The sequence below is a fragment of the Gymnoscopelus braueri genome (assembly GCF_963280865.1).
Source record: "Gymnoscopelus braueri genome assembly, chromosome: 5".
Classification (NCBI taxonomy): domain Eukaryota; kingdom Metazoa; phylum Chordata; class Actinopteri; order Myctophiformes; family Myctophidae; genus Gymnoscopelus; species Gymnoscopelus braueri.
In genome coordinates, this window is record NC_137606.1 from 54791691 (window position 1) to 54810524 (window position 18834).

The following is an 18834-nucleotide window of genomic DNA, read 5'->3' on the forward strand; positions in this document are numbered from 1 at the left end:
ATAACTTTGCTGGCGTGACTTTGACTAAACAATCCAGCAGTCAATGTAGCAGTCAATTAGCCGGGCCATCGATCAAACGCAACACAACGCACACATGCACGCACACACACACACACACACACACACGCGCGTACGCGTAAGTCAGTGCTAAGAAAAAAGCATGAAACACAGCCAAATAGCTACCCCGACGCCTCTCTCTCTCTCTCTCTCTCTCTCTCTCTCTCTCTCTCTCTCTCTCTCTCTTCCTCCCATCTTTTCTCCCACCGCTCTCCTCCTCTTTTCTCAGTTCCCTCCCTCCCTCACCCCCTCCGTCCTACTCCCCCTTTCCTTTGTAAGCAAAGTGCTTACAAAGACAGCTGAGTTGCAAAGAGGGGTTTACAAAAAAAACAACTCTCCCCTTAACCCTCAAGGACAAACTCTTTCTGCACTCCTCCATGCCAAGAAAAAAAGAACTTCACCCCTCTCTCCGTAGCACCCCCTAAGAAGAAACACCTTTTCATCATCCCTCCCTGTGCTATTCTCTCGTCAATAGCAGGGAGTTGACACAATGCAAGAGCTCTAAGTGTGATTAAATGTACCGTCTGAAGTAACGCCAGTACAATACTGTAATGGACACTGACTCCATCGTTCTCGCACAGGGAGGCCGCCAAGAGTACAATATTTGTCTTTGAAATGTAGTGAAGTGAAATTCATAAGTATCCAGAAATACAAACACTCACAAAAAGTCACAGATACTCAAACAAACCTGAAGTTAAAGTAAGTAAAAATATATAAAATCTCAACCTGAACCAAGGGGTCCCCAGCAAAATTGGTTAATATAGCGTCACAATCCTTTTAAAGGTTTAATGACATTCACTTTTACACCACATTCAAAGTCTTTGTCCTGGTCCTTCAAAAGTGTACAAAAAGTTTTAAGTGAAAATTCCATTCCAGTGATCAATGGCAGGTGTTTTTCTCTCACATTTCTAAAGCCTTTTCAACTGCAATGAAAAAAGAAATCTTTGCCTGCGGGTGTCGCTGGTGAGGGATTTTGCCTGTCAATCATCGCCTCTGCTCCGCCCCCCCCCCAAAGGAAAGGATAGGGGAGGGGAGGGGCGAGGAGGAGAGTGGGCGGGATTATTCGACAGTGACCTCACTGTCGAAGGGCCAAGCTCAGATTACTTTTCAGCCTAATTATTCAGAAAACCCCAGACCACAGAAAATCCACTGAATGTTTTAAGTTCAGGTTTTTTGGGTGTAATTGAGGTCATAAAACCCCAAATAAAACATTGAAAATAAAAAAAAGTGAAAATGAATGTCATGATACCTTTAACAAGTTTAACTATATTTTATACTTTGGCTATTCAAAAAAAGCAGATATACAATCTCATAGCGCATCACTTTGTGCCACGCTATGACATTGTAGATCTGCAATTTTTGAAACATCGCGAAAATGTGTTTACATCTTTGAATTGTATTTATTATACAAATACATATAATTGTGGGTGGTCCTTGACACGACAAAGTTTGAGAAGCCCTGCAATAAGGAGGCAGGTGTTTTACTTCCCAAAACAAGGGACGAATGTGTATTTCAACCCTACGTCCTCTTTGTCGTCCCTGTTTTGTGTTTTTGTCGTTCTCTCACTTGCATACGCCGGTCTCGGCCTCCTCCAGGCCGAAGTGTCCGTCAAACTCCAGCTGCACGCGGGCTCCCGGCGGCGACAGCAGTTTCCATGACAACAGCAGGTTGCGGGGGTAGGAGCTGGGGTAGCGCGGGCTGTGCAGGACACCGCCCGACGCCGTCACCGTGATCACGTCCTCCTTGCGGTACAAGTCTGTGGTGGTGAGGCGATTGTCTGTTAGTGGCAGTGGTGGAAAAAGTACTCAAATTCTTTACTTAAGTAAAAGTATCAATACTGCAATATAAAAATACTCTGTTACAAGTAAAAGTCCAGAATTAAAAATGTACTTGAGTAAAAGTACAAAAGTATTGGCATCAAAATGTACTTAAAGTACCAAAAGTAAAAGTACTAAATATTTGAAAATAGCAGATCTACAAGCTCACAACGCGTCGCGATGCGACGCGTTGTGAGCTTGTAGATCGGCTATTTTCAAATAGCCTAGGTTTAAAATAGGGCTAAAGTGGTTAATGTATGTTTCATTATATCATAGTTTATATCTAGTAACTAAAGTTTTCAAATAATTGTAGTGGAGTAAAAGTACAATATTTGCCTCTGAGATGTAGTGGAGTAGAAGTAAAAGTATTGGAAATTGGAAATACTCAAGTAAAGTACAAATACCTCAAAATTGTACTTAAGTACAGTACTTGAGTAAATGTACTTAGTTACTTTCCACCACTGGTTAGTGGTTACACACAACTGGTATCAGTTAGTTAGTTCGCTGTCACATGGAGAACACACACACAAACACACGAACACACACGCGCGTGCGCACACACACACACACACACACGTGCGCGCGCACACGTTTATGCTTGCGAGGACATTTTTTGTTATATTTGTATTTTCTTTCAATTTCTTTAAAACCGAAACCTAAAGCCCCCAAAAAGCGGATCTACAAGCCCATATGGACGCGATCTACAAGCCCATGCAAGCGGATCTAGAAGCCCATAATGAGTCGCGCTGCGATGCGTTATGGGGCTTGTATATCCACTTTTCTCAATAAATTGTCCGCTGTTTACAAACGGTTGACATTAGTTAGTTAGTTCACTGTACAGGAAAAAACAAACACACACACACACACACACACACACACACACACACACACACACACACACACACACACACACACACACACACACACACACACACACTCGCTCAGGTTGAGAGTGTCTGATCTAATTGTAAATTAACCATAAAATAACTTTATTTTCTTGTGAAGACATCCTCACAATGTTGTCTATTTCTGAAATTCTACTATATTCCTGGGGACATTTGGACCTCGCAAGTACAATAACAAGTACAGTACACACACAATCTCTCTCTCTCTCTCTCTCTCTCTCTCTCTCTCTCTCTCTCTCTCTCTCTCTCTCTCTCTCTCTCTCTCTCTCTCTCTCTCTCTCTCTAAGCACTTTTAGCTAATCAGTATCACCTGCTAAATGTCTCATATCTCAGCAGTCTGACAGATAAAAAGGAGTCATGTTAATGTGCTAGATAACATAAAAGAGAGAAATAGAATGACAAAACAAAACAAATCCAAACAAATGATCAGAGAGAGAGAGAGAGAGAGAGAGAGAGAGAGAGAGAGAGAGAGAGAGAGAGAGAGAGAGAGAGAGAGAGAGAGAGAGAGAGAGACAACACATCGGAGATCAAATTTTGACAACGTTGTGGAAGATGTGGGCAATGCTTTCTCTATGTGTTTCAAGCTGGGAGTAGTGTGAGAGAATGCCTTTGGTTAGTGCAATACTTCTCATAGTGTCGTGCAGGGACCCTCAGGGTTCCTTAGGGGGGCTCAGGTCTGTAACTCTGAGAGTGTACAAACGGAACCAAATGGACCGGTCTGTAACTCCGAGAGCGTAAAGATGCAGATGTTTAACCTTTTAACTCTCAGTGATTAATTTATAATCTATTTTTTACCCTACAAACAGCACAGTAAGTAAAATGAAAAAAAAAATGCATACAGTACAATACAGAGTACAAGAGTCAGGGGTGCGTGACCTTTATGCACAGACGCAACCATGCACACGCACTCGCGCGCACGCACGCACGCACGCACGCACACACGCACACAAGCTTAGTGGCACAATACAACTGAAGGATCATCCTTATTTGACACGTTTTGAGCTTGTACATATTTTCGGCGAGTGACAGTCATAAGTCAGGCTATACACTTCAGGCTATGCATGTGAACAGTGCGTTTTTTTTTTCTACAGGAAAACATAATGTTCATAAGACATATTTTCTGGGTGCATTAGCCTTTTCCAATTTCATGCTCAAAGAAAATAACAAATTGAATTGAGATGCGACGGTTTCACTGTTGTTGAAGGTCAGGTAGTCATGCTGGCTTTATAGTCGTATACGTGGAGTTAATGGATGACTAGAATATAAAACGACCTACTGTTTTCAAACCCTATACTGCATATGGATATCGTTGCTGTCGGGTGGAAACCTTGTATGTCCAAAACCAGACATTTTCAGGAAATGGAAAAAAAAGGACCCTGTGTTACAATGGATCCAATGTAGTTGTTATTTAGTCACTAATCTCTCAAGAACAGATTCTGCTCTCCGCTTGAATCTGTCGGGGGGGGGGTTCGTCATAACGTGTACGCACTGGCCCACAAGTGGGCGTGCCTTCAGATCAGGAAGCAGGCCGCGCTTTTACCCAATCAAATGTAGTGGGCGGGATTTACTGTCTGTGCTCTCGCTTCCCACTGAAAACAAACCGAAACTAATTTAACAATAGCGTCCTCGGAGCAGACAAAACCACGGAAAGATATTCACATTTTAGCTCTTTCATCATAGAAACAAGTGGGCTTATAACCAAAATTATCCATGTTCTCTGGGAGAAGTGTAGAAATTGTTAGTGGGAATGAAAACATAAGCGCACCGGAAGTGGAGCGCTGAGGGTAGACCAAAAACCCCGGTTTCCTTGCGCACGGGTGCTCAAGGAACCCAAAGCCAAGTGAAAGAGTAAAAAACAGCAGAGGGCGCTGTTTTTCGTTTTTATTTGGCTTTGGGTTCCCAGATTGTTTAGTGACAAGCTCTTGTTAATGTACTTTTCATTGGCATATTCATAAAAAAAAAACACAAACCCACTTTCACTTTCACTCCAAAATAGCACATCTGGGTGGGCAAGTTCTAGTTGTGTTTTCTTTTTATTCATAACACATCCCTGGATTATGTTTTTATATATACTGTATATGATATTAGTATTTTCACCTCTAAAAGTAATGGACTGCTGACATTCAAGAACGGGGAAGCGTCTCCCCTGGAAATCCTATTTATTGCATTATATCCTCTCCCTGGGGTGTGTCTGCTCTACTGGCAACCCATAGATACTTGTAATAAGCTCTTATGTCATGTTTGAAGTGATTTGTCTGATACACAGTGGTATTTTTCAGTTAAAATCAGTTTAAATCATTGCAATGTATTTTCCAATTAAGGATTATTTTGTCCACAAAGGTAACACTTCCAATGCATTTCAAACAATGCTAATACTTATAATGCATCATAATCTGCTTACACCACTATAATTGTTTTTATACACACTCATAATTACCAATAATGCTTTAGAACAACAATCATAACACATGAAGCATTTATCAATGACTTATTAGGTCAAGTATTAATACTTAAAAATGACTGGACACTCATAGACTGGTCAAATTTGACTGGTCCGTTTTAACTGCTTTATTGTGTGTGTGTGTGCGTGTGCGTGTGCGTGTGCGTGTGCGTGTGCGTGTGCGTGTGTGTGCGTGCGTGCGTGCGTGCGTGCGTGCCACAGAAGATTTGTCCCTGGCATAATAGACTAATAAAAGACACATAAAAGACTCAAACTTGGCGTGTGTGTCTCATATAAACCCCGAGCCTATAACGTTTTTCATCTGATTGCTGTAAGACCACTTATATTTTCCTCCACAACAGGCTTTTGAACCTATGACATTTTTATTTCATGATTTTGAAGTCTAATAATCGACACCTGTGGTGTCCCGCTTCCACTGCTCGCAAAGTGCTTCCGGACATCGAATGGCCTTAATTGAGCAATTTGACCGGCTGTGGTACACGGAAGTCTAAAGATCCTTTCACGCGGCAAGCGGCCAACGCACCTATGTAATTGATTTTCAATGAGAGGCGGGCGATTATTTGAGACGCGCAGAGAAGTTGAGGGGCGGTGAGGCAGGCGGGCGCGCGCGCTCGTTTGTGCAAGCGCGCGTGGGCGGCAAGAACTGGATTGTGGTGAGCTTTTCTTTTCACCGCACCGCGCAGGAGGAGAAAAACAACGATGATCGCGGCGCGATCACCGCTGATCCGAGCGGTACCGCCTGCGTGAACCGCTTGCCGTGTGTTACGACCTTTAGAGTGAGGGGTGGGGGGGGGGGGGGGAGTTTTTCAACTACTGGATAGTCTCACCCATTCATTTCTGTCAGAATGGTGGTCACTTTTGACTCAGGAACAGCAAAGGTGAATAAACCACTCAAAAATAGGGAGGAAATCATAAGGTCTTGACTTGAGGCAATCGGATGAAATACAATAATTATGATTAATTATGCACCTAACCTTATTAGTACCCTAACCTTAACCCTGTTGGGTGAACGCATGCAGGTGCAACATCCAGTTGCCTTCTCCAGAAGCACAGTATCAAAGTAGAACATCCGGAAATCTGAAAGACCATGTTGGCTTCAGAGAGAGTCCAGGTAGACTTGGAACAGCTCTATGATGAGGGTGAATGAGGAATTCTAAAAAATTCTCTGTGAGTAACGCCCAGTGGTGGAAAGTAACTAAGTACATTTACTCAAGTACTGTACTTAAGTACAATTTTGAGGTATTTGTACTTTACTTGAGTATTTCCAATTTCCAATACTTTTACTTCTACTCCACTACATCTCAGAGGCAAATATTTTACTTTTACTCCACTACATCTACTTGAAAACTTTAGTTACTAGTTACTTTTCAGATATGAACTATGATATAATGAAACATACATTAACCACTTTAGCCCTATTTTATACCTAGGCTATTTGAAAATAGCCGATCTACAAGCTCACAACGCGTCGCATCGCGACGCGTTGTGAGCTTGTAGATCTGCTATTTTCAAAAGTTTTAGTACTTTTACTTTTGGTACTTTAAGTCCATTTTGATGCCAATACTTTTGTAATTTTACTCAAGTATATTTTTAATTCTGGACTTTTACTTGTTAGGGCGCGCTCCCACCGCACTTTTATTTTACCTCTGGGGCGGATTCTGCCAATGCTTTGTCAATGCAAATGCGTGGATTCATGGTCTTGCCAAGAATCCATGCATTTGCATTGACAAAGCGCATTGGCAGAATCCGCCCCAGAGGTAAAATAAAAGTGCGGTGGGAGCGCGCCCTAACAGAGTATTTTTATGTTGCAGTATTGATACTTTTACTTAAGTAAATAATTTCAGTACTTTATCCACCACTGATGATGAGGGTGAATGAGGAATTCTCAAAAATTCTCTGTGCGTGACGCCTGACATCTTCCAGGAGGTGAATCTCTGTTGCCCTTTAGCCAGAGGAGGAAGCCTTTCCAGGCAAGCCTCATCAATGCTTTGTAGACAAGCATGTGCTGCTGCCCTGTTATACTTTCTGCCTCACTTACGTGTACTACTGACCCTTCCGCAATAACACGAGACTCCACACAAAGGTCCCTCAACCCTGCATTATGGAAGCATTTCCCTAGAATAGAAAGTAGGTTGCAAATGGTGTGGAACTCCCCCATCCTAATGGCTGTATTTTCTTTTATTATTTAAAAAGAAAACTTTCCGTAGTTCCACACCATTGTGTTATCTTGACGTATAATGCTGATTAGGATTAGGATTAAAATGATTATTACACAAAATGTGTAATATGCAGATTCAAACACATTGTTTTTATTACCTTTATACATGTTTTAGTTGCCTTAGGTTCAAGATTAAATAGTGTGCTTTTTGTAAAACAATTAATAGGGTGAAATAACAAAATTTCCAATAAATAATAATAATAATAATATCCAACAGTCTGGGTTGGGTCTTGGAACTAATCGATCTCGGAACAAATTTCACGGGTCCAATTAGGGTCCATTATTTGAAAGAAATCTCAGAACCAGTCATATCTCGGGACGAATTTCGTCCATTAGCGTTCGGGCGAATTTCTTTTCACCCGTGAAGAGCTCTAAACTGCCATTTTCATCCATTTTGTGTGACACTGTTGAATGATGAAGTAGGTCAGTAATTTATGAAAAATAAAACTTTGAAATATTGAGATACATGGTTTCTGCCCGACAGCAACGGTATACAGTGTATACATGTACTAGCCTATATATACACCTGTAGTTATTTTTTAATTCAAAGGGGAAACTGAGCAAGTGAAGTGAGGATCTGAAGAGATGTGTGTATGAAATTTGAGTAAGACACAGGGTGTGTGTGTGTGTGTGTGTGTGTGTGTGTGTGTGTGTGTGTGTGTGTGTGTGTGTGTGTGTGTGTGTGTGTGTGTGTGATGGAAATATCGGAGATCAAGGTGGAAACAGCAGAAATATGTCTGTAATAAAGTTGAGTTGTGCTGCTTGCTCCACTAGCTCGCCACATGCACGCGAATGCACGCGCACGCACACACGCACGCGCACGCACGCACGCACACACGCACGCACGCACACACACACACACACAGTTTAGCATTAAGAATCTGAACCTACATCCTTAATTGTAATCTGATCATCTGATCTTAGAGTATAAAACCAGGAAGGACAGGGTGTCCTCATTCTGGTAATTTATTCACAGAGATAGACATTAAAGGACAAACCTGCGCCTGTGTGCGCGTGCAGGGCTGACAGGGCTGTATTTTCTGAGGGATGTGTGTTTTTTTGGGAGAGAGTGCATAATGCATTGGTTCTGAAACTCCAGGGGGTTCCCAGCTAAATGTAATCTCGTTAACCCTATTTTATACTTGGTCTATTCGGAAAAAATGACCATTGGAAACTTGTAGATCGGCTATTTCCAAAATTCTTGAACAAATGTGGAATAATCTTTTACCTTTTTATGAACACAAATCTTCTCTTATGGTCGTTCCTGGCACAAATTACCTCCTCATCTACATATTTCAACTATTTATGTTAAATTAACGCCCAAATGTGGCGAAAATAGCAGATCTACAAGCTCACCTTCACCCCTGCTTCATGACTCACTCAGCTAAGTGGTATTGGCCTGAAAGAATGTTGAAGACCCCTGCAGCATTCCATCCCTACATCTATAAATCTCTACCTATTCTTTTTTTCTTAACTTTCATCCGGCCATCGGCTTCTCTGTCCTTCACAATTACGTCATTAGAAACAACTCTCCACCAGCTGTATGACATTGGAGTATCTTATACAGTATAATAATATATGAGGTTTTTATGTGTACAAAATAAAGTGTGTTTCTATATTCCCATGTGCATACTGTGTGTGTGTGTGTGTGTGTGTGTGTGTGTGTGTGTGTGTGTGTGTGTGTGTGTGTGTGTGTGTGTGTGTGTGTGTGTGTGTGTGTGTGTGTGTGTGTGTGTGTGTGTGTGTGTGTGTGTGTGTGTGTGTCCAACAGCTGTGTGATCACGGACCATCTTACATGAAATGTGTATGTGTGCAAAAAAGAGTGTGTTTCTGTATCCCCATGTGCATGTACCCTATGCATGCATGCTCTAAGTGTGTGTGTGTGTTACGTGAGTGTGAGTGAGAGTGATTATGCGTGCAATGGTGTGTTTGTCTGCACGTATGCATGCATGCGTGTGCGCGCGCATGTGTGTGTGTGTGGTGTGTGTGTGTGTGTGTGTGTGTGTGTGTGTGTGTGTGTGTGTGTGTGTGTGTGTGTGTGTGTGTGTGTGTGTGTGTGTGTGTGTGTGCGTGCGTACGTGCGTGTGTGCATGTAGATAAATGTGTGTGTCTGTGATAGGATTCTTCCACTCTGTTGATCAGAGTGTGCATCCACCCAGTCGTAAAAAGTGTTTATGCGACGACCTCTCACCCAATAAGGTCACAGGGGGGGAACAGACACACTGTGTGTGTGTGTGTGTGTGTGTGTGTGCGTGTGCGTGTGCGTGTGTGCGTGTGCGCGTGTGCGTGTGCGTGTGCGCGTGCGCGTGTGCGTGTGCGTGTGTGCGTGTGCGTGTGCGTGTGTGTGTGTGTGTGTGTGTGTGTTTGTGTGTGTGTGTGTGTGTCCTGTAAATTCGGTCTGAATCTGATACTTTCTTACATGTAGATCAATCATATCGTCTCTGTCGGGTGGAAACCTCATGTCCAAAACCGTTGATTTTCAGGATTCAAATTCAAAAATAGCAAAAGTAGCAGATCTACAAGCTCAAAACGCGTCGCTTCGCGCCGCGTTTTGAGCTTGTAGATCTGCTACTTTTGATGCTTTTGTGTGACGCTGTAGTATGATCAAGTAGGGCGTTAATTTACGAAAAGTTAAAACATGGAGATATGAGGATTCTGCCCGACAGAAACGATATCCTTGCTGTCGGGCAGAAACCTCAACATTTGACACTTTTATGTTGTTTTTTCTAATGCCCTACTTCATCATACTACAGTGTCACACAAAAGTAGCAAAAATAGCCGATCTACAAGCTCACAAAGTGAGCTTGTACTGTAGATCGGCAATGTTTGCTGTTTTTGAATTTGAATCCTGAAAAGTGACAGTTGTGGATCTGACTAAATAATTTATCCGGGGGTCTTATCTGTGATAATATACTGTAGCATTTCTGTTAAATGGGTTCCGCTATGTGGTAAAGTCAAATGATGGGAAATAATGTATTAGTAACTTCTTCTGACTACAGAAATAACTGCCTGATTTCCAACAATGAAATAAATAAAATGCAGCAATCTATCCGATGCAACTTCATGGTGTATTGATTCTGTAATATGGAACCCTTACCGGTCTAATGGTCTGCTTTGTTGCTTGAATACAGTAATTAAAATTGAAATTTGGATGCAGATTCTGTACCAGGGAAGAGAGTATTTGAGTTGCTAAAATGTCATAAAAAAATATCAATATCTTTTGCAAAAGTTTCCGAAATAGCAGGTCTATACATTTTTTTTCAAAAAGCCTTTGTATAAAAGTTAAAATACTTCCTGTTCCTCATTTCGCTGGGAATTCGCTGGAACCCATTCAAAGTCCCTATAGGATGCTAGGTTACCGGGGCTACGCGATGGCCGCATGCAGTGACAAAGAATGGCTTACCGCTGCTATAAGTCTCGATAAACTTTACTCTCAATTCTGAATCGCTCTCTCACTTAGTCCTCCCTGACAGTGCACACCTATCCTCCAGTGTTCATGGCGAGTGACAGTCAGCTTATAATAAATGTACAGCCAGAGACTGACTCCCACAGGACTTTACCTGCAGTCTAACAAGACAATCCCTGTTTTCTACAACCAGAGCCATCCCTCAAGCCGAAACATTTCCTGTCTGACTTTCATCTTCTCCAAACCTGCCTCCCATACTAGCTAACACAGTGGCACATAGTAATATATTCACATTCAACCAGGAGAGAGTGAGAAAAAAAAAACTCCCTCCCTAGAGGGACCGTCTCCATTCTGTTCGGTGGTTCCTGTCGCTAATGAAGTCGTTTTCAGCCCGCCCATGGAATGGGCGCTAAGCTTCCATCAGACTTTACTTCATGGAAAGAACATTGGTGTCTTCATAAAACTCAGACTCACACGCTGTGTGTGTGTGTGTGTGTGTGTGTGTGTGTGTGTGTGTGTGTGTGTGTGTGTGTGTGTGTGTGTGTGTGTGGCTGCGTGTGTTTGTTGTGCTATCGATATCGTGATACAAGACTACATAATGTCTAGGATGTTGAATATCGTAATATTATGATATGATTTAAGTGTTGTCTTTTCCTGGTTTGAAGCCCTAATACAAATGTGAAAACATTGGCCGATGTACAAGCTCAAGTGTTGCATCATTGGGGAGGGACACGAGTGCATTTTCCGGCAGCGGAAGCTGCCGCGGAGCTGCCGACGGCGGAGCAGTGGAGCTGCCGGCGGTGGAGCGGCGGGATGCCGGCGGCGCAACGGCAGGTGCCGGGGCGGCGGCAGCAGCGGTGGCAGCAGCGGTGGCAGCAGCGGCGGCAGCAGCGGCGGCAGCAGCGGCGGCAGCAGCGGCGGAGCGGTATTTTCCTATGCCTAAACCTAACCCTAACCGTAACCTATAACCCTAACCTCAGTAAAACTATGCCCAAACCTAACCCTAACCGTAACCTATAACCCTAACCTCAGTAAAACTATGCCCAAACCTAACCCTAACCCCTAACCCTAACCTCAGTAAAACTATACCTAAACCTAGCCCTAACCCCTACCTCAGTAATATCTTATTACAAGGATTAGTAGGCTACAGTCCTACTGATTCCGCGCTGCTACGGCAGTTCCACTGCAGCGGAAATACACTCGCTCCTTCTGTCATTGGGAGCCTATAGAGCTGCAATACCATTGTACATCGAAGTAAAAAACGTAACAAATCAATTTACAAAGGATTCATTGGTACACGTTTATACAAATAAATGAAATCATGAAATAATTTGATTAACCAAACACGTAATCGATAGCATAATCACAAAGAAACTATTTGATATGGTTGCAGCCCTATATTCCTGTTCTGACTACCGTCTCGACGATGCAGCTTTTACATTGTTCATGTCGTGGTCTCATATAATGCACACTGGTTGTCGTGCTGTGAGGGTGTGATTGACACATGGTGGCAGAAATAGATTGTTGCTGTCGGGGCAGAAACCTCTTATCTCCATATTCTAACTTTCTGTGTTTTTTTTGTAAATTAACGCCCTACTTGATCACACTACTGCGTCACACAAAAATAGCAGCAGATCAAAAATAGCAGATCTACAAGCTCAAAACGCGCCGCAAAGTGACGCGATTTGAGCTCGTGGATCTGCTACTTTTGATACTTTTGAATTTGAATCCTGAGAAGTAACGGTTTTGGACATTATGAGGTTTCCACCCGACAGAGACCAGATCTCAGAGCCGTGGAGAACTTCTCACGTCGGCGCTGCCGTGTGTGGGAGAGGTTTACTGGGAGAACGTTGTGCACACGCACACACACACACACACACACACACACACACACACACACACACACACACAATTACATGTGTGTGTGTGTACGCATGCATGCACGCATAACAACACATGGAGGCGCACTCACATGTACACACAGGTGCGCTCGTACGTGTGCACGCTCGCGCAGCCATTGTTGTCATGACAGCTAAAGTATCAGATTGTGATGCTCCGTGTTTAATTGCTGGTGTAAGACATCTTCTTCTGGTGTGTGTTTGGTTAGAGAGAGAGAGAGAGAGAGAGAGAGAGAGCGAGAGAGAGAGAGAGAGAGAGAGAGAGAGTGTGTGTACCTAGATTACTATACTTGTGAGGACCAAAATATCCCCTCAAGTATAGCAGAATGTCAGAAATAGACATTATGAGGACACTTTTCTGTGTGCGTTTGTGTGTTTGTTTGTTCAGAATGTGTGTGAGTGCTTGCGTGTGTGTGTGTGTGTGTGAGGATCTAATTATGGTGGTGTGAGTCAGTGTGTGTGGGTGTGTATTGACATCATGATCACCACGCTCTCAGAGCCACTGAACAAAACAAAATCACAAGTTTCTGTCGGACGGAAATCTTATACTGTATGTCCCAAAACCGTTCCTCTTTTATTATTATTCTAAAGACGTCTTAAAAAAGTGAAAATAGCCGATCTACAAGCCCACGATGCCTCGCGATGGGCTTGCAAGTCGGCTATTTTCACTACTTTTGTGTGACACTCTTGTATGGCGAAGTAGGGCATTGATTCGTGAAATAAAAAGTTCAAATGTGTAGATACAAGGTTTCTTCTGCACTAAACAAACACAAGTTTCTGTCAACTCGTTATGCTGTGAATACCAGAAGTAAAAAAAGTACTTCATTTTGCATTTCTATGGGAAACTACATGCAGTGTTGGAAATTAACGAAGTACATTTACTCAAGTATTGTACTTAAACACTTTTGAGGTACTTTTACTTTACTTGAGTTTTTTATCGTTTATACTTCTACTCCTACATCTCAGAGGCAAATAGTGTACTTTTTTCTCCACTACAATTATTTAAAAACTTTAGTCACCAGTTACTTTGCAGATCTAGATTACAAAACATACTGTACGGTTTGCTGCCATTTGTGGATTTCTGTAAAAAAAAAAAAAAGACGCTCCATTCCCATTGATATGCATTGGCAGAATTTGCCCTCGTAGGTAGCATCAAAGTGCGGTGAGACTGTGCCCTTAAGCCCTATTTTAGCTCGTGAGCTTGTAGATGTGGTATTACAAAAAATAAAACTACTTCAAAGTACACGTTGATGACAATACTTTGTGCTACAATCGTTGTATCTACATTGTGGTATTGAGTACTTTTCCCACCAGTGTTTCTAAGGGAAAACTGCATTCACTCTAATTAGGAAATCCACTGGCCGCTGTCCGAGGTGCTGAAAACAAGATATCGGTCTAGCAGACTACATTTACACACACACTCACCAATTATGCATAATGCGTAAAGCAATGCATAGGTTGGGCTTAGGAATGGACATTTCCAATGCACAGGTTGTGTTAGAAATGTTGATTTTCTGTCAGTAGTCAACCAGTACCAAAGACATTCAATTTAAACTGTATAAATGAATTATTACTTATGTTTACAATCCTGTCAGGGGTCTTCAACCTTTTCTGGCCAGGGACCCCCAAACTGATGGGGAGATTGAGCAGGGACCCCCTACCTCGTAGGGTAGGGGGGGCTACCACATATATTGTATATTTATGTATACAATTGTGTTTTATATTGCCTGCTCCTATACGCACCTGCCCCAGTAGGTGTACAAAATAAAAACTCTCTACAAAATATGTATAAACATACCATGTTATTGTGCATTGTGCCTTCATTTATCTGTTTGCTATGGATTCATGTTATGTTTAAAGACAATTTGACATTTTGGAGAAAAAAAAAGTTATAATTTTTTTTCAAACACAAATATTGTTTAATCAAACAACAATTTCGCGGCCACCCTGCAGTACCTCCGCGGACCCCCTGTTGAAGACCTCATAATATAAAGGTCATGCAAGTATACAATAAAATGAATGCTCACCATAATGATGAATTAGTTATATTATAGTTATGGTTGAATGAAGACCAGTAAGCTTACAACAGGTTCTGTTTTGCAGCAGTGGAAGCATTGACTCTTCAGTGCAAACTGTGGAACTGTGTTAGTTTAATGTGGCAGAATGTTATGCACTCACACCTCCACACCAATTAGCTGTGAGCGGCTCCACGCCTCGCTTCACCGTGCAACGGCAGAGCGAAATCCATATGCTTCGTCGTACGACGGAATCTCCCGCCGAACATAGCCGATCTACAAGCCCACAGAGCGCCGCGTCCGCGGCGCTCTGTGGGCTTGTAGATCGGCTATGTTCGGCGGGCGACTCCCTCGTTCCACGAGGCATAAGTCGGGCTTAAAGCAGTGTGTAAGCGGGCCAAACGAAAGAGGAGCACATACTCTAATGAAACTCCACAAGTGTCTGCTCATTAAAATACCCATAAGCCGGGGGTCGTACCACTGAAATCCCATGCAATATTGGGAGCAGTGAGATGTATCAGACTTTCCCGTGTTGATACATAACAGTTGCTGAACTTTGGCTTCGTAGAGCAGCATAAATGTAATGACAAAAGCTGGCCACAAAACATAACTGGAAAAGTGTAGCTTCTCGGAGCGCAGATCTCCCCCGGGTCGGACTGCCAACCCACCAGGGTCCACAAACTTTGGAAGGCAGTTGTAGCTAATGTGAATGGAATATGGAAAATCTGAGTGATACATCTTGATCACATAACTTCTTAGATAATGTGTACGGATATGTGTGAGGTTTGGGCAAAATCTGTAGCAAGTTGTAGCAAAAAGTGTTTACTGAAGAAAACTCAAAATGGTGGAAAATGACACAAATGTCTCGGGCTGAAGTGGGCTTTTGCATTGCCACCATGAGGCCTATTTGAAACATGTGGGTGGTTGGATGTTATTCCTTTGCCTACTGGGGGTATATGTGCAAAGTTTCACGGCAATTGGACGCTGCGTTCAGGATTTCTGGCATGTTGTGCAAAACGGGCCACTCCAGCAAACGTTCAAAGCCAATCGTTGCCAATTGGAATGATATAAAAACATATATATGACAGGTGTGTCTTGATCACGTGACCACAGAGATGATATGTACGCACACGCGCACGCACACAGTGTCACGCACACAATGTCACGCACACACACACACACACACACACACACACACACACACACACACACACACACACACACACACACACACACACACACACACACACACACACACACACACACACACACACACACCGCTGACTACATCCAACAGCCAGTCCACTCTTTATCAGTAAACTCTGGGTTAAAAATCCACCTTGCTTATTGTGGCACCATTTCCATTCATTTACAGTGGTGTCAGTGACATCTCTGCATGATTCATAGTGTGGTGAAGGCTGTGATGACTGCAGAGCAAACCCCACCGGTGTTGGAGCGGGGTTTGTTGGCACGAGACATTTGCATATCCACTTATTTCATTGTTTGCCTCCATGTTGCTCCATCTCACTTTGGCACTTACAGTATGCACACACGCACGCACACACGCACGCACGCACGCACGCACGCACACACACACACACACACACACACACACACACACACACACACACACACACACACACACACACACACACACACACACACACACAGGGCGAGAGTGTCAGTGTACATTATAATCATACAGTGCACAGTTTATTATCTATGTTCTCTCTCTCTCTCTCTCTCTCTCTCTCTCTCTCTCTCTCTCTCTCTCTCTCTCTCTCTCTCTCTCTCTCTCTCTCTACGTTGTGTGGAAGCTTGTAGATCAGCAAGTAGGATATTCTTCTTTTATTGTTTGCAAACCCTACTGTGGAGGAAAAACGATGAAGGATGAAAAATGGTTGATTTAGAAGAAGTAATGTTCTCAAACTTGAAGTTTATGACCTGAGAAGTCTGGTTCATGATGTATAGCACAAGGATTGATTGATTGATTGATTGATTGATTGATTGATTGATTGCAGACACACACACATATATATATATATATATTATCACAATACAATATTGATGTATTTGGTAAAAAATATTGTGATATTTGATTTCATCCTTTTCACCCAGAATCAGATGCTGCTTGGAATTTCAAGAAGCGCTTTTGTATGACTTGGATATGTCATTTTTTGACTAAGTTTGGGCTCAGTACATTTCGGGTTGACTCTTTATCAATTAGCCACATAAACCCTAGCGTCCCTATTTTGGGGTGAACATTTTGTGAAAACAGTGGATCTACAAGCTGGATCTAGAAGTAAATCCAGTGGTCAGTGTCAGATTATAACAATCGGGACGATACATTTAATGTCTTAGTAATATTAAATAAATAAAGGGCCTCTACCTGCGTCAGTATTTTGTTATACTATAATTAAACCCTGTATTGCAGGCCAAAATGAAAACAACTGAAAGTTTGCAATGAATATTCTATCCAACCCAAAATGAATTAATTCAATTCAAATAAGCAATCATTGCATTGACTTCCAATTTACAAAATAACCTACAATTTGCAAACCCTGATCTTTTGTCCCTTCTTGCAGTTCATAAAATTACTGTTCCTTTAAAGCTCCTTGAATGCTTCCAATGAAAATATAGTCAAATGTAATCCAGTAATATCCAACAAAACTGCCAATCTTCTGACTGCCCAAACATCTACTGTAGTAATCCTCAAAGTCTCAAAATAAATCATCCATGTCAGCTAGGAGGCTCCAGGAGATTCCTTTGTTCCTTTAATCTGTTTCAGTTGATAATATTCACCATCTCCTCTACCACACTTGTGTCAACGTTGGGCACGGGGACCACCGCGGGTCGAAATGGCGCCTTACGGGGGGCCTGGTTTTCAAGATACTCAAGGGACCAGTGCCCATGTACCGATCAAACTGCTTCAAAAGAGTGAGAAATCGCTCACGGGCACAACAGAGCTCCACTGATCTCATTCCCCCCAGATTCGGCACAAACATGGGGATGAATTAATTCTACTGTTATGCCACCAACGTGTGGAATGCCCTACCACCAGCCATCAAGAAGTGTGACTCCCTCCCAACCCTCCTTCAAAATAGCCATAAAAAAGCACCTGTCTGCAATCTGCAACTGGACTTAGACAAGTCTTCTAGCTTGTCAAAAGAAATGACCCCCACTGTTTTTCTGTAAATGTACTTCTACTGCTCCTAGTATTGATGATTTATTGTATTGTATCTCTTTATGTCTTGATGAATTGAATACATAATGTAGGACCACAATGGTTTGTGTTATCCTTTTAGCATTGTTGTATAACTGTACCTCTGACTACTTTGCAAAAGGTGCAATCAATCAATCAATCAATCAATCAATCAATCTATAACTCTTGAGAGCTTGTAGATCGGCTATTTTCGGCGAAGAGATTTGGTGTAGACGAAAAATAATAGCGGACCTAGCATAGAGCCCTGGGGGACACCAGTCAACTAAGTAGACCTGTATAGAGTCTACGTCATGGGTCTTCAACACTAAGGACCCCTTACCCGAGAGAGAGAGATGAAGCAGGGACTCTCATATATGCATTAATGTTGCAGATTAAACTTTATCATAGATTTCATAGTTTGTTTACACATTATCTTTTCTATAATATGTTGGATTCATGTTAATGTGTGTTTACAGACATGTGACCACTTAAAACCTCAATACTTAGTGTACTTGACCCTTGACTATGTACTTGGTTCCCTCTTTTTCCCCCTCTACACCAAACCTCTTTGCCGAAAATAGCATCCTAAGTGGTGGCGCTAATAGTACAGTATCTAGAATGGAACAAGCGGTACAAAACAAAACAAAACAAAACAGTCTGAATTGAACCATAAACCAGCAAACACCTATTATTATTATTATGAGACCAAGCACAGGGTAGCAATCAAAACCAGCCTCATCCTTGTTGGCAAGGTTATAATTTCATCTCAGCAACATTAGTATGAATTATGGAAGGACAAAAAAAAAAGGCCACAGCCAATGTCGATAACTGCAAATGACTCATGGCCCCCTACC

The 18834-nt window shown here is 42.3% G+C and overlaps 1 protein-coding gene across 1 annotated transcript in view; it reads right to left on the reverse strand.

Annotated features, from left to right (window-relative positions):
- Window positions 1-18834, reverse strand: part of pdgfd (platelet derived growth factor d) — a gene marked incomplete at its 3' end in the record, with an annotated part of 187275 nt that overhangs the window by 117256 nt on the left and 51185 nt on the right. The window contains exon 2 of the mRNA XM_080429315.1: window positions 1625-1835. Coding sequence (XP_080285441.1) covers window positions 1625-1835 — 211 coding nt within the window. The remainder of the gene's footprint in view (window positions 1-1624; window positions 1836-18834) is intronic.